Source organism: Grammomys surdaster, unplaced genomic scaffold, assembly GCF_004785775.1.
Source record: "Grammomys surdaster isolate TR1022 unplaced genomic scaffold, NIH_TR_1.0 948, whole genome shotgun sequence".
Lineage (NCBI taxonomy): Eukaryota > Metazoa > Chordata > Mammalia > Rodentia > Muridae > Grammomys > Grammomys surdaster.
In genome coordinates, this window is record NW_021605367.1 from 29749 (window position 1) to 44123 (window position 14375).

Here is a 14375-nt window from a genome sequence, read left to right on the forward strand (position 1 = left end):
TTGGCAGACATGTGGCCCAATCTCTGATTGCTTCTACTTTAGAGAGCTTAGAACCAGAGGAAAGGTCTGTCCAGGCTGGACAGTGAGGCACACCCACCTACCCACCATCCAACCTGAAAACCAGTCTAGAAAACTCCACAAGGCATGGCAGGTAAGGCCACTAGACAGGTTCTATGCCTAGAGGTGACAGGACCAAGCTTGAGCACGAAGTCAGTACAGAAATGTTTAATGGTTGAATTGTACACTGGCTCTGACATATCCAGAAAGGCAACTTTTCATGTTTCAAAAATAGATTTGATAGAAAGACTTATATATTCATAAATAGGTAATGTGAAAATTCCCCCAGTGTGCATGGCCTCCTTGGGCTGGCAATTCTGCCCCTGCCCAGGCCCTGCAGGGGTGAGTTTGGCTAGAGGCCCATTGCTGGCAGTATCGTGGTACAGGGCAACCCATTCAGTGTGAACCAGAGGCTTTCGGTAGATCCCCTCCAGTTGGGGCCTGTGTCCTTGGAGACAGACTGCCACCCAGAGACATGAAGCCCCTCCTCTAGTACCTTTAGTGGACAAGCCCCACTCCTGCTGCAGCCACCCTGGCCCTACCAGCCCTTCTGTGGGTACCTCCTCCCTAGCATCATCCACCTCCACCTGTTCCTGCTGTTCAGTAACTTCAAACAAGGGAAGAGATTAAACTTCTGTTGCCCCAGAGGCCCTGTGCTACTGCTGGCAGCAAGCCATGCCTGCCCAGGGGAAGGGAAGCAGCTGGTTTTGTTTCTCGACTCTCACACTTGCTTATTTTCTGGTCCTCAAGCCCTGGGCACCTTCTGACGGAGGCCCAAAGGTCTCTCTAAGTACTTTGGTGAGGCAGCTGTCTCAGCAGAGGGCAAGAGCCTTGGCACTGCTGTTAGAAGGCATGGCTGCAGCTTGTCCATAGAAACCAGCTTCAGGACTCAGGGCCCTCCCAAGCCACAGAATCTGGGGTCAAGGGAAGAATTTATCCTTGCTAGGATACTGGGTGTAAGGCCTGTGTCTGAGGAGGGGCCATCAACCCTCAAAGATGTGTGCTTTGGGTCACTTGTGGGATTCTGTGCTGTAAGAAGGCGGGCTGGCTGAGAGATCTCGGAGAGGGAGGTCACATTGGACCCAGACATGACGGTGAGCAGAGGTGGGCAGGCTGTGGAGGCCATGATCATCCCCACTGGCTGAGGACCCTGGGCCTGGCCTTCCAGACCTGCACCTGGCAGTGAAACTGGAACCCGGAAAGTGAGACAGCAGGGTGTTTACAGGACAGGGTTGGGGAGTGCAGGGCTCAAGGACTGGTGTTTGGGCTAAATTCTTAGGGCAGGGCTGTTCCTACTTAAGGGCACAGGGCAGGGCCTCATCCACACTCGGCACCCAGGGATTGTGAAAGGAAAGTCAAGTTATCTTCCTGTGAATAGAGAAAGAAGTAATCTTTCTGGTCGCTGGGTGAGCCAAGGAGTCGCTGGGTTCTGTTCTGCTCCAGGTTAGGCCTTATGGCAGTCCTTCCAACCTTCCTAACACTGCCACTTTAATACAGTTCTCATCGTGTGGTGACCCCCAACCATAAAATTATTTTCGTACCTACTGTAATGTAAGTATCTGTGTTTTCTGATAGGCGACCCCTGTGATATGGTCATTTCAGCCCCCTAAAGGGGTCTTGACTCACAGATTAAGAAACATCACCTTATGGGTTTCATGGTCTCCAGCCCTTGGAGGCTGCAAAGTGGGCTCATGGCCCAGGGTGGCATGTGAGCCCCATCACCAGTCAGTTGCCATCTTGTGAAAGAACGGCTAGAGCTCTGTTTAGCTCTGTTTAGAGCAAAAGGCCTCTGACCTCCCTCCTCTGGGCCCTAAGTACAGAAGAACTCTAATGTCCTGCTGGGCTCAGCACTGGTATCACTAAAGAGCAAGGCTTGCCGGTAGTAGTGGGTAGCTACGGCAAGGTCAGTATCTAAACTCAGATAGACAGACACATCCTAAAATGGGACTTCCATTTGAACACCAGACACAGACCAAAGACCTGGCAACTTCCCCACCACCCAGCAAAAGAGCAGGGCCATGAGAGGCCAGGGCTGCCTTCCTGACTGGCCCTGGAAACATCAACCCCACAGGATCTACTCATGGAAGCACAGATGCCAGACGGCTCCGAAGACCATGTGCAGTGCAAAGGGCACTCTCAATGTTGGGTACTACGCACCCATGGGTGGAGTCAGCAGCAGGACCCTCTCAATTGCATCAGGCCCAGGAAAGGAAGGCAGTCAGCTGTTTTCTGATAGGTGACCCCTGTGAAAAGGTCATTGCCCCTCCTCAAAAAAGATCATGACTTTCGGGTTAAGAAAGCCTATATGGGCTTCATGGTCTCCAGCCCTTGGAACCATGCAGCTCCAACCCAGTAGGGCCACAAGGATCCCACCTGAGAGGCGCTCAGCAGGTCCTAATTTACCCAGGCCACCTTCCATCCCATCACAGCCAGGCTCAGCTAATGCACAGGCTGCCTCCTGCCTGAAGGGGTCCCAGTGAGTGTAACACGGTTTATCTAGTTTACCGAGTGCTGTCTCCCTCAGCTGCCATGTAGTTGTTGCAAAGTGCTGCTTCTCACCCTGTGGCCAGATCTCCCTAGGAAAGGTGCTGACAGACTAGAATGCTTGAGGTCGGGGGCAAGGGTAGGATGCCAGCAGGAGGGGAGATGCAGGAAACAACTCCCTCTGACCACAGCAGGAAGCACCCATTAAGGCAGGCAGAGAGAACCAGTGAGGTCTAAGATGGCCAGGTCTTAGGCCAGTGGGCACTCATCTTTTTTGCTTTGAAACTGTAAGCCAGACCAGGACCATGGGGAACTAAAAGCTCTGGGCAGTGGCAGGGATGGTGTCTCCACATGGGGCATAGCTGGCGTCCACAGGGCCCTCAACCTCAGGGATACACCAGAAGCTGCTCTTTTGTTGGTTTGGGTGCTGAGGACTGAACTCGGGGCCTGGCATGTGCTAAGCATGCGCTCTGCCCGTGAGCTGCCCCTTGCACGCTGCTCCTGCTTCCTTAAACCTTCGCTTTCCTACCTCACCCCTCAACCACACTTAAAGATTAGCTGCTTTTGCAACCTGACTGGCAACATTTTGGGCCTTAAGCCTGGAGACAGTTCCCAGTTGGCCCCTGGCCATGACCCTACAATTGGGTCAGTGAAAATGAGATGCTACATGGAAAAGCAGAACCATCTGAGAGGTCTTGGTAAGCCAGGCCCAGGGAGCTAAGAGCTCCCAGCTGGCCATGAGGACAGGGACTCTGTGTCCACCTGAGGAGCTCAGGCTTCCCCAGGACAAGGCTCGGCACCAGTCTGTTGGTCTAATTGATGTGCTTTTTACACTTTGGTAAGAGGCAGGAGAATGACCTGGAATGACCTGGGGTACCAGCCACATCCCTGGAGAGCAGCAACCTGCTGCACGTCTGCAACAGTCAAGGCAGGAGAAGGTCAAAACCAGCACGAGGGGGCTGGGCAGCACAGCCAGCCCATGTCCCACCAGAGTCTATGCTGGAAGGCTCAGGCTAGTCCTGGAATGTGAAGAACATAGAGGGAGCAGATGCTGGCTGGTGGGATGGTCCACATCCTGCTCTGGGCCAATAGCATTCTGCACAGGATACCCTGTGTCACGTCTCCCTTCCTACCCAGCATCCAGGCCAGGGGTGCAGAATCCCTCTAGAGAAGCCAGTGCCCTGGAGGGCTGACTGTGAAGGGTGGGGCTTGACAGGCTGGAGACAAAGGAGGAGGGGAGGTCTTAGCCTGCCTGCCCTGACCCCCCCAGTCAGCACCCACAGCCCCAGCTCTCCACAATGTCCTTGCTGTCCAGCTGGATGTGGTCAGTGTTCTTCTCACTGAACATGGGGCCTCCGTGCCTCATGATGAGTTCAGTGGCCACTCTGGTGAAGGCCTCCTCCACATTGCTGGAGTCCTTGGCAGAGGTCTCAATGGCACAGAGGATGTCATAGTGCTCAGCCAGGCTCTGCGCCTCCGCCAGCGGGACCTCCCGGAGATCGGCAAGGTCTGACTTGTTCCCTGTGGAAAAAGGCCAAGGAAAGCATGGTAGGACCCACAGGTGCCAGACCTGCACAGGCCTACCCAGCAGAGCCTCAGCAGACCTGCACAGGCCTACCCAGCAGAGCCTTGGCAGACCTGCACAGTCCTACCCAGCAACGCCACACTAAAAGTCCCCAGGCATGCCGCCTTTCCAAGCTCCAGGGCGATACTGCTAGGTGTGGTGTCTGACTTAAAACAGTCCTCTTTAGTTTAACCTTTTGAAATAAGCTATGCACATGGGTGTTTTTGCCTGAGTGTACGTCTGTGAACCACATGAATGCCTGGCAGCCACAAAGACCAGATATCATATCCCTTATAGGTGGTTTGAGTCAAAATAGGTGCTGCTGGGGAAACTCAGGACATGAGCTCAAAACCACTGGGTCATCACTACTTTAGTCTTTTATTCTTTTGAGACAGGTATAGCTATGGCTGACTAGAACATCCTCTGTAGACCCCGTCTGGCCCTGAACTCAGAGAAGCCTGCTTGCTTCTGCCTCCTGAATGCTCGGATTAGAGGAGAGCACCACCACACCCAGCACATTCGAACCACTTGTAACAAGAGTTCGTAGGCAGGCCATGGTGGGCCCACACTCAAAGAGGATTAAAGAGGCAGATGGGCCTCTGAGTTTGAGGCCAACCCAGTCAACTGAGCAACTTCCAGGACATCCAAGGTTACACAGAGAAACCTCATCTTGAAAAAAAACTAAAATAAATAAATAGATTAATTAACTAAGAATTCTCACTAGGTTGCCTAGGCTAGACTTGAAGTTGTTGACTATAGCAATCCTCCTGCCTCTCAGCCTCTTGAGAGCTAAGACAAGTGTAACCACCAAGTCAGGCTGCCTTTATTTTAAAGCTCTTTTTTTTTTCAGCTGCCAAGATGGCTCAGTGGGTTGAGGTGCTTGCTGTTAACCGATTCAATCCCCAGTACCTACATGCTGGAAAACAGACTGTAAGTTGTCCTTTGACCTCCACGCATGAGCCTTGGTGTGTGTATGCCTACATACATACACCAGATAGATGACTGATACATAGACAATCGGACAGACAGAGAGATAGAAAGATATAGATAGGTAGGTAGGCAAGTAGGCAGGCAGGCAGATAGACTGATAGTGTTTTTTAAATGTTTAAAACTCTTATTCTAGGCCAGCAAAATGGCTCAGCAGGTATAGGCACTGTTGTCAAGTCAAGTGATCTGATTTCAGTTCCCGACTCACTTGGTAAAAGGGGAGAACCGACTCTAGCAAGTTGTCCTCTGACTTCTACACGTGCACTGCAATGCATCCCTGCATGCTCAGATACACACGAAGTGTAAGTTTAAAATGCAAAGAAATCAAGTTCTTACTCTATGGTGTCTCACCTTGTTTTCTTTTTCCTGCTTTTTTTCCCCTCTGCAGTGCTGGGGGTGAAACCTACAGCTTCTTGCATACTAGCTAAGCGCTCAACCACTGAGCAGCAAACCAGCCACCTTGCTTCCTCTGAGCATGAGAAGCTGTGTGTCTGCAGAAACACCATGCCTTACTGCTAGGTGATCTGCCACACACAGACTGCAGAGCCAACCCCAGCATCCTTTGTGCCTTCCAATCTCAACCTGGAGTCTAAGTTTGAAACTGACAAGGAGTGTGAGGGTCTGTAAGCTCCTAGTTCAGCTTCCAGCTCCTCTCCTGTTCTAGCTCAGCCCTTCTCTAGGCAGGCTTAGCCTGTATGTACTGGAAAAGAAAACAGGGAGAGGCAGAGATACGGCTTGCTCCAGACCCCTCCAGCCACCACCCCTGGCTTACCAATCAGCAGCTGCACGATGTTGGAGCCTGCGTACTTCCTCACATCCTCGATCCAGTGAGGCACTGACAAGAAGGTGCTCCTCTTGCTGATGTCATAGGCAAGGATGGCCCCATTGGCACTTCGGTAGTAGCTCTGGGTGATGGTCCGGAACCGCTCCTGGCCAGCTGTGTCCCAAATCTGTAGCTGAAGGGGTTGACCCAACGACATGTGTCAAAGGGACAGGAAGGGCACCTCTACAGACCCATGCCCAGAACAGTGTGTCCACTGGCCTAAAGGTTGCTCACAGAGACAGTCCTCTGTGAGCCTTAGAAAGACTGGACTTGGAAAGACCCAGACTGGAGAGATGGCTAGGAAGTTCAGCGTGGTTGCTGTGCAATCCCAAGGAGCAGAGCTTAGGTCCCGGCTCTCATCTACAAACCAGGCCTCCACACCCGGCTGGAACCTCAGCTCTAACGGAGCAGACAGGATCACTGAAGCTTGCTGGCTTCTAGCCTAGTCAAGAAAACTTAAGCCCCAGGTTCAGACTGCCACAATTAAGGAGTAGATGGGAAGCGATAGGAGGGTACCCGACTCTCTCCTCTGGCCTTTAGATGTTGGGAGAGAGAGAGAGACCGTGCACAACTCAGTGATCCAATATCCAATATGAAGAAGGAAAGAGAATGGGATTGATGGCGGCAGGGAGGAAGCAGCCTGCCTCACAACCCTGGACAGGCAATTCTGAACTGCATCCTCCATGGACGGGCTCTCCCCTAACCCTGATTACAGCTGCAGATGCTGACCGCAGGGGTCTGGAGATGAGGAACTGGCCCCAAGGCTGCACAGAGGCTGTGCATTAGGGTCTTTTCCCCTGCAGGCTCACTGGGTCCTGGTCATACAGCACGGGGCCGGATGATTCCATTGGTGGAGAGGAACCGGACTGGGCAGTGCGCCTGCTGATCCACTTTGGCCAAGGCACAGGGTAAAGGGCCTTTCTCCACCATTTACTTCTTCATGGAACAAATATCAGTGCCCTAAGGTAGGCACCCTGCTGGACTGGGCAATGGAGAGGTAGTGTGTACATGTGATGATCCCTGCCAGGATAATTAAAGAACAAATGACCAAGAACACTCTGTAGTTGGTAAGAGATAGTCATCTTTAAAAATCCAAGGAGACCGACAAATCCCAAGCAGAAGAAACACAATAAATTGTAGTGGATCATAGCCAAACTGATGGGGGAAAAAAACAGAAAAAAAAAAAAAAGAAAATAATGAAATCTATGCTTCTTCCTGAGTTACTGGGTCACAGCAGCAAGGCTTTTGTCCTGGATGGTCACTTCCCTTTTCATTCTAATGAATGCTCAGTCATCACCTCCACAGAGTAGCCCCATCCACTCCCTCACCCCAATTTCTTTTTCTTTTTTAGACAGTGTTGGGAACTCAGGATCATGCACATGCAGGCAAGTATTCTATCACTGAGCTATAGAGCCATCTCAAGCCCAAGTAAACACCCTTCGCTATACTTTACAGTGTGACATAACAGACAGACTCTCACAAACACACACACAAATACAGAGACAGACACATACAGACACAAACACAGAGACACTCAGAGACACAGAGAGACACAGACAGATAGACAGACAGACACACACACACACACACACAATCACTGCCCCACTCTTTTATGTGGGTCCCATAAAAACAGGCCTGTGTCTATCTGGTCTTCTATCCTCAGCCCCTAGCACAGTGCCTAGCATGAGAAGGTGTCTAATACCAATAAAAATTGGAGGAATGGGTGCTGTGTCTGTCCCAGGAGCCTCGTCTGTGATCAGACCCAAAGCTCCAGTTTCTGACAGCTAACTGCGGATCAATTTGAGTGTTATAAAAGCTGAGAGCCTTTTTCACTGCCAAGATCAGCCTCAAACTGCCAAGAATCCCTACCAAACTGACACCACCCCAGTCCCTACCACTACACGGAGGCCCGGCAGGGCTTGGTGCTGCACCCTCTCACCTGCCACATCCTGCTTCTCAATCCTTCCCGGCTGAGCCTTCTCAGCCTCCACTTGACCTCTAGGAGAAATTCTCTAGGCTGCTGATATCTAGAGTTGTGTCCATGAGCAACTGTGGGGCCAAAACACTTCTGAGTCCTGATGAGGACAAAAATGGATTCCCTGAGCACATGTGCTCATTAAAAAAAGTAATAATAATCTGCCTCTCCTCTAGCACTAAGCAAGGCTGGGTGGGTGACTCTCAGTCCCTTCTTTGGCCCTGTAATGGGAAGTCTGGGAATCACCATCCTAGGTGGGGGTGGTTCCTGATCTCCTTTAAGTTCCACACTTAACTCTCAGCCAATGCTAGCCCACAAGTCTCCATGAGCCCCTGATGAAGCAATGCTATCTGTATCCTCTGGTCCTACCTTATATTAGACTCTTCTGCCCATCCTTTATCACCTTGGGGCAGCTCTCCTTGACACCCATGCCCCAGCCCTAAGCAGAAGTAACTCCTGTTCCTTTCATGTTCCTGTCTCTCTCACAACTCATGCCGTAGGATGTTTACCAAGTATCCATCAAGATGACTGACTTTAGGAGCTAGGCAAGGAACATTAGCCACAGCAATACACACACACACACACACACAGAGAGAGAGAGAGAGAGAGAGAGAGAGAGAGAGAGAAGCAGGGACCACAAGCTGCTTTCCAGGGATTCATGGCTCACAGTCCCACTGAGTAAGTCACATGGTTGCAGTAAATCAACCCTGTTTATTAGGTTAAAAACATCGCTGGAAGTTCAGTTCCAAGACTTGTGTCCTGTCCTGCCCCTCCCAATGGAAAGGGAGCCTGTCCTGAGTAAGCAGACAGTGGAAAGTTCCAGAGAACCTTGGAAAAGTTAGTTCTCAGGGCAAAAATTGAGATGGTCAGGCTGACCCAAATACAAGTTCCTGAGCTATTTTTTATGATGTCTTGGGACATGAGTCAAACCAGGAGGTAGTGTCTGAGGGCTCCTCCTCCAACCAGCCTCCTCTGCTGTGCTCTGTCCTCTAGGGAAGAGCTTAGCTGCAGGTTCTCCAATGCTGCAAAAGCCCCAGTGTATTATACTAACTGTCAAAAGGCAAGAGTCATTCCAAGGGAAGTGCAGTAGGTGGGCAAGTCCAACCTGCTGTTTGGCATCCTGCTTTGGAGAAAGTGCGCAGGTGATAAAAGCTCCCCTGGGGCTGGCAGAGCAGCCTCACCACTCAAGCCAGGGACCTGTTGCTCCAGCTTCAGAAGCCAAAGGCTTACATCTCCAGGTCCTGAGGCTGGAGGCTCACTGCCCTGGGTTTTAACTGGCAGCCACTGTAACCCTCATCTCCCACAGCTTGCTTTACACTCCCTAGTGGCCCTCAATATCGGGAGCCTTAACCCCTGCAGTGGTTGGTGTCATAGCTGTCAGGCCTAATGTGTCTAGGACCTTGGGCCCCTTACGACCTGGCAGCTCCTTGGGACTCTTCAAGCAACTGAAGCTAGCAGTTTCCCGTCTCTGGTTCTTCAAGCCTTCTATCTCTCTTCTCCTTTGGCTCTCCTTCCAGTCTCTATTCTGGCGCTCTCAGGGACTCTTTAGCCACCTTCGTACTGCTTCTGCTGTCACTGCTGCCACAGCTTCAGGTTCTGCCCTCACCTCTTCACGTCACCATCTTGGTCTACTTTACTATTAATAATGACCAAAAGATGGTAGGAAACGCGCCTTCAGGAGAAGCCTTGCATTTGACTTCAATGCTGCAACCCCAGGGTTCAGTACAACAGACTGTCCTGTAGCTGAGTGTAAAGTGAACTGCACTGACTTCTCATATAGCCAGAAAGGTGCTGTGCCAAGGATATCTGCACCATCACGGTGTGGTCCTTCAAACAAATCAAGGATCACGTGTGCCTCAGTCACAGGTCTTCTGCTGAGCCACCAGTAGAGTGTTCTGTCCTCTGTGAAATGGCTGCTAGAGTTCACCAAGCTTGTGATGGCAAAAGTCTAGTGCAAGCTGTTTGAAGCAGTCAAGACGGAGTGATGACTTTGGAGTTGGGGGTCTGCTTGGGCAGCCGGCAGCTTTCGCTGCTCTATGGCTTCCTCAAGAAATCCATGAGGCCAATCAGAGCCAGCTACACGGCTGATAATCCTCTGCTCAAGGCAGACAGAGTACCAGGAAAGTTAATAGCTATCAAATCCTGTTGGCCCCTGTGGTGGTTCAAATAGGTTTGGCCTCCATACACTCATGTGTTTGAATGCCTGGCCCATAGGGAGTGGCACTATTAGGAGGTGAGGCCTTGTTGGAGTGTGTATGATCTTGTTGGAGGAAGTATGTCACTGCAGGGCTGAGTTTTGAGGTCTCTTATGTTCAAGCTACTGGGACACAGTCTCTTTCTACTGTTTGTGGATCAAAATGTAGAACTCTCAGCTCCTTCTCCAGCACCATGTTGGCCTGTATGCTGCCATGCGTCCTGCCATAATGCCAACAATGGACTAAACCTTTGAAACTGTAAGCCAGTCCCAATGAAACGTTCTCTTTTGTAAGAGTTGCTGTGGTCATGATGTCTCTTCACAGCAACAGAAACCCTAACTAAGACAGCCCCCAAATCTTAACTTATTTAAAGGAAAAATAAACGTTATCAGAGAGTGCCTTACCAGTATCATTGATAGTGCACTGCCTCCGTTTAACAGTGCTTAAACTCTAGCCCAGTGCCCAGAGGCAAGTCTTGATCTGACAAAGACCAAGTGAGGAGAAGAAAAGTAAAAACACGTTGGCCTGAGAACACCGGCAAGGCAAAGAGGGGCTGAGAGGAGCCAATGTCAGAGGGATATGGACAGTCTCTGCACCCAGAATTCCTCCCAGTCCCCCAACATGGCTTGTCAAGGCACGACATCAGGAAGTACTTTAGTCCCTTGCAGTAATGTGGCTCTACATGGGGGTTTGTGGCAATGCAAAAAGCCTGTGGCCATGTGGCTAAGGGCAGCTATGCCAGCCTTCCGCAGGTTTCCTCATCATACTCTGGACAGCATCAGTCCCCAGCCATGCTAAGAGATCAGGCCCATGATGCCTTGTGTCCAGACAAGCAGAACTCGGCAGAGTGCCTAGAGCTGTCAGCATTTCCAGTCCGTCACCCCAGGATCAATTTTTTTTTTTGAAACAGGATCTCATATATCCAGGCCTCAAACCCTCTATGTAACCAAAAGCAACCTTGAACTTCTGATCCTTCTGTCTCTGTCTTCTCTGAGTCTCAGGCTTATGGGCATGTGCCATCATTCCTAGTTTTATTCCATGCAGGAGACACAACCATGGCTTCCTGCATTGCAGCATGTCCAGCCACAAGATTACTCCATCTCCAGTGTTGCAGGAGAGAGGCTGTGGCAGTGGTATTCCGAGCCTGAAGCCCTCGGTCCTCACTGTGTGCAGGCTCCCACAGCAAGTAAGTAAATCTCCTCAGTGAGTTACATCTCCCACAGGAATCAACCCCTTGCCTGAATGTTCATGGCTTGTTTGCCTTTGACAAACAAGTCCTGCCTCAGTTGCCCCCTTCTTCCCTTCCTAGAAGCTCAGACCACCCACCTACTACTAGCAATGGGGCCACAGCACCAAGAGCCTGGAACACAGGATCCTTCCCAGGCATCTGGCCCAATTCAGATGGGCACCACAGGACCAGGACAACACCCAGTAGAATGGGGCTGTCAGTTCCTCGTGTGACTGTGCCTATCAGGAGAGCCTTTTGTGACAAGAGTAGCATTCTTGTGGCCATGAGTTCTGCCTTCATTGATCAGAGTCTCCACAGTTAAGTCTATAAACTCAAGCTCTCTCTATTACCAGGTGAGGTGATTTGCTTGTTTGGTTGGTTGGTTGGTTGTTTTTCAATAGGGGGTGGGGGATTAAGCTAGGGCTTTGTGCAGCTAAACAAGTTGCTCTACCCCTGAGCTGCAGCCTCTGTCTCCAAGGCCATCTTATTTTTCCAGACATCCTCAGTCCAATGCACCACATTACAGGTTCAACTCTCCCCACCTCTTCGCCACACTCCCCGCCACTTTGGTAATAAGAAAGTGACACCAGCTTGGGATCTCAGCTCGGCCTTGGGTCCTTCTGTCCTCCCCCACATCAACCTCAGAAGGCAGTGCCCGGCAGTCTCCCAGGCCTCCCCAAAAAAGCTGACCACTTTGTTTCCTGCTGCCCTCAGAACACAGCGGACACGATCCAGCAGGATCCAGCTGGCCTGGGAGCATGGCCTCATCTCTCCCTACTCTCAAGCTGCATCCACGACATATAGCATGTTTCTATGGTCTGGCATTCGTACAGCCATGGCATCTGAAACCCCTTTTGTCCTCCCCTCTTTAGGAATACTCTTCCATTTTTCAATGCCTCCCTCAACCCTTCTGTCTCCATAACCCTGAACAAGGTGGACTGCTGCTTCCTCTGGGCTTGTCCAAGCATCCAACACACATCCCTGTGTGTCCACAGCAGCTATAGCCACCACGGGGCCTGCACTATAGTAGTGATCTTTACTATCCACACTGTCCCGCTGTGGCCCTGTTTGCACCAGATGTGTCCACTGCCTGGCTCAGAGTCTCAGCCACCACAGTGACAGCATTAGGTACCAGGTACTGTATGAAATAAGGCCTGAAGAAAAAAAAAAGACTGTCTCTGCTGTACCTTTGGCAAACAAGTCCTGCCTCAGTTGCTCACAATGGGCTGACTGCTCCCAACACCCCTTCTTCCTTTTCTGGAAACTTGGACCATCCACCTACAAGCAACCATGGTCATAGCACCACGTGGAGCACAGGATCCCTCCCAGGTGCCTGGCCCAGTTCAGATGAGCACCATGGGATCAGCACTCCCAATAGAGGTGGAGCTGCCCTCTTCGGGACTTGGACCACTGTCTGAGAGAACACAGGTAGGTACTTATGGAACTATGAACAAACCATGAACCAGTCACAGGAAAATCACTGTCCTGATTTGGAGCTGAAGTCTAAGCCCCTAGTCAACAAGCATAAGGAATCCACAGAACAGTGGCTAGGCCCACACAGCTCTCCCATCGCTTGTACTTCAACTACCTACTGCTCCATCAACAGCCTGAAGCCTTGGGAAGATTTCTTTCCCTCCAGAGCCCAGAATGAAACCCTAGGCCTTGAACAGGACAAGTACAGACTCTAACAAGTAAGCTACCACAGAGGCCAGGGCTCTCGTCATGCCAAGAAGCAGTCAGAACTACAGAGTTAAGAGTTTGCCCTGGTGCTTCAGTAATAAAATTATGTTTTGTGTGATTTCTTCAATGTGTTTCACAGAAATTTTCATGTACTTCCTATAATTTTTTCTACATATTTCACCTAAATACAAATATAGCAGATATTAACAAATCATAGTTGCCAAACTGATGTTTCTTCTGACAACTGTAATTTGGGAGGGTCATGAAATTAGGGATCAGTTTTTCATTGAAATCAAAGAGTATTTCTAATTTTACTGTGATGACAAGAATTCTTTCAGGAGTCGATTCAACATCCTCATAGATGGCAGACTGCCTTCAGGGGCTGACCTCCCCTTATGCTGTCACAGTTTGAGTATTAGGTGTCCCCCATGGCCCATGTGTTAAATGGCTGGTGACCAGCCCATGGCACTAATGATAGGCAGTAGAACTTTAGAAAGTGGAACCTGGTAGAAGGGAATTGGATCACTGGGAACATGATACACACACACACACACACACACACACACAGAGACATTGATGATTTGCCCTGCATGTCTATATGAGGATATCAGATCTCATGGAACAGGACTCAGAGTTGTGAGCTGCCATGTGGCTGCTGGGAACTGAACCCAAGTCCTCTGGAAGAGCAACCAGATCTCTTAACAGTTGAGCCCTGAAGTCATGAACTTGAGACACCTCTCTCTCTCTCTCTCTCTCTCTTTCTCTCTCTCTCTCTCCCCCTCTCTCTTTCTATCTCTCTCTCTCTCTTTCTCTCTCTCTCTCTCTCTCTCTCTCTCTCTCTCTCTGCTACATGCTCCCATGATGCATGTGGGTTGCCAGCCCAAAACAGCCAAGGAAACCACATAAGAGCCTCTGAAAGTGTCACTTAAAGTAAGCCATTCTTCCTCAGATTGATTTTTAGGTATTCTGTTACAGTGATAAAAAGCTAACCAACACCTATGGGCTGTAGGTCAAACTGGTAGGTCTCTCAAGTCAAGATTTACTTAGTGCCCTTAAAAAGCTGCAACTACAAAAATCAAAATGGGCCGGAGTGGCCCTGTTTCAAGAGGACTGGCTGCTCTTTCAGAGGACCAGGTTCAATTCCCAGCACCCACATGGCTGCTTCTAGCTGTCTGTAACTCCAGTTCCAGGAATATCACACCTACTTCTGGCTTCTGCAGACACCAGACATGCACATAGTATATATACATGCAGGACAACATTTACACATAAAACAAAACAAATATTTTTTAAATGTAAAAGGAACAAAGTATGGTGGAGCATGCCTTTAATCCCAGCTCACAGGAGGCAGAGGCAGGAGGATCTCTGTGAGTTAAGCTCAC

At 50.3% G+C, this 14375-nt stretch overlaps 1 protein-coding gene across 1 annotated transcript in view; it reads right to left on the reverse strand.

Annotated features, from left to right (window-relative positions):
- Positions 1-209: 209 nt before the first annotated feature.
- The window catches only part of Rab43 (RAB43, member RAS oncogene family), a 22506-nt gene continuing 8340 nt past the window's right edge, over positions 210-14375 (reverse strand). Inside the window, exons 2-3 of the mRNA XM_028782985.1 lie at positions 5865-6048; positions 210-4062 (exon numbers count right to left, since the gene is read on the reverse strand). Coding sequence (XP_028638818.1) covers positions 3812-4062; positions 5865-6048 — 435 coding nt within the window. The 3' untranslated portion in view covers positions 210-3811. The remainder of the gene's footprint in view (positions 4063-5864; positions 6049-14375) is intronic.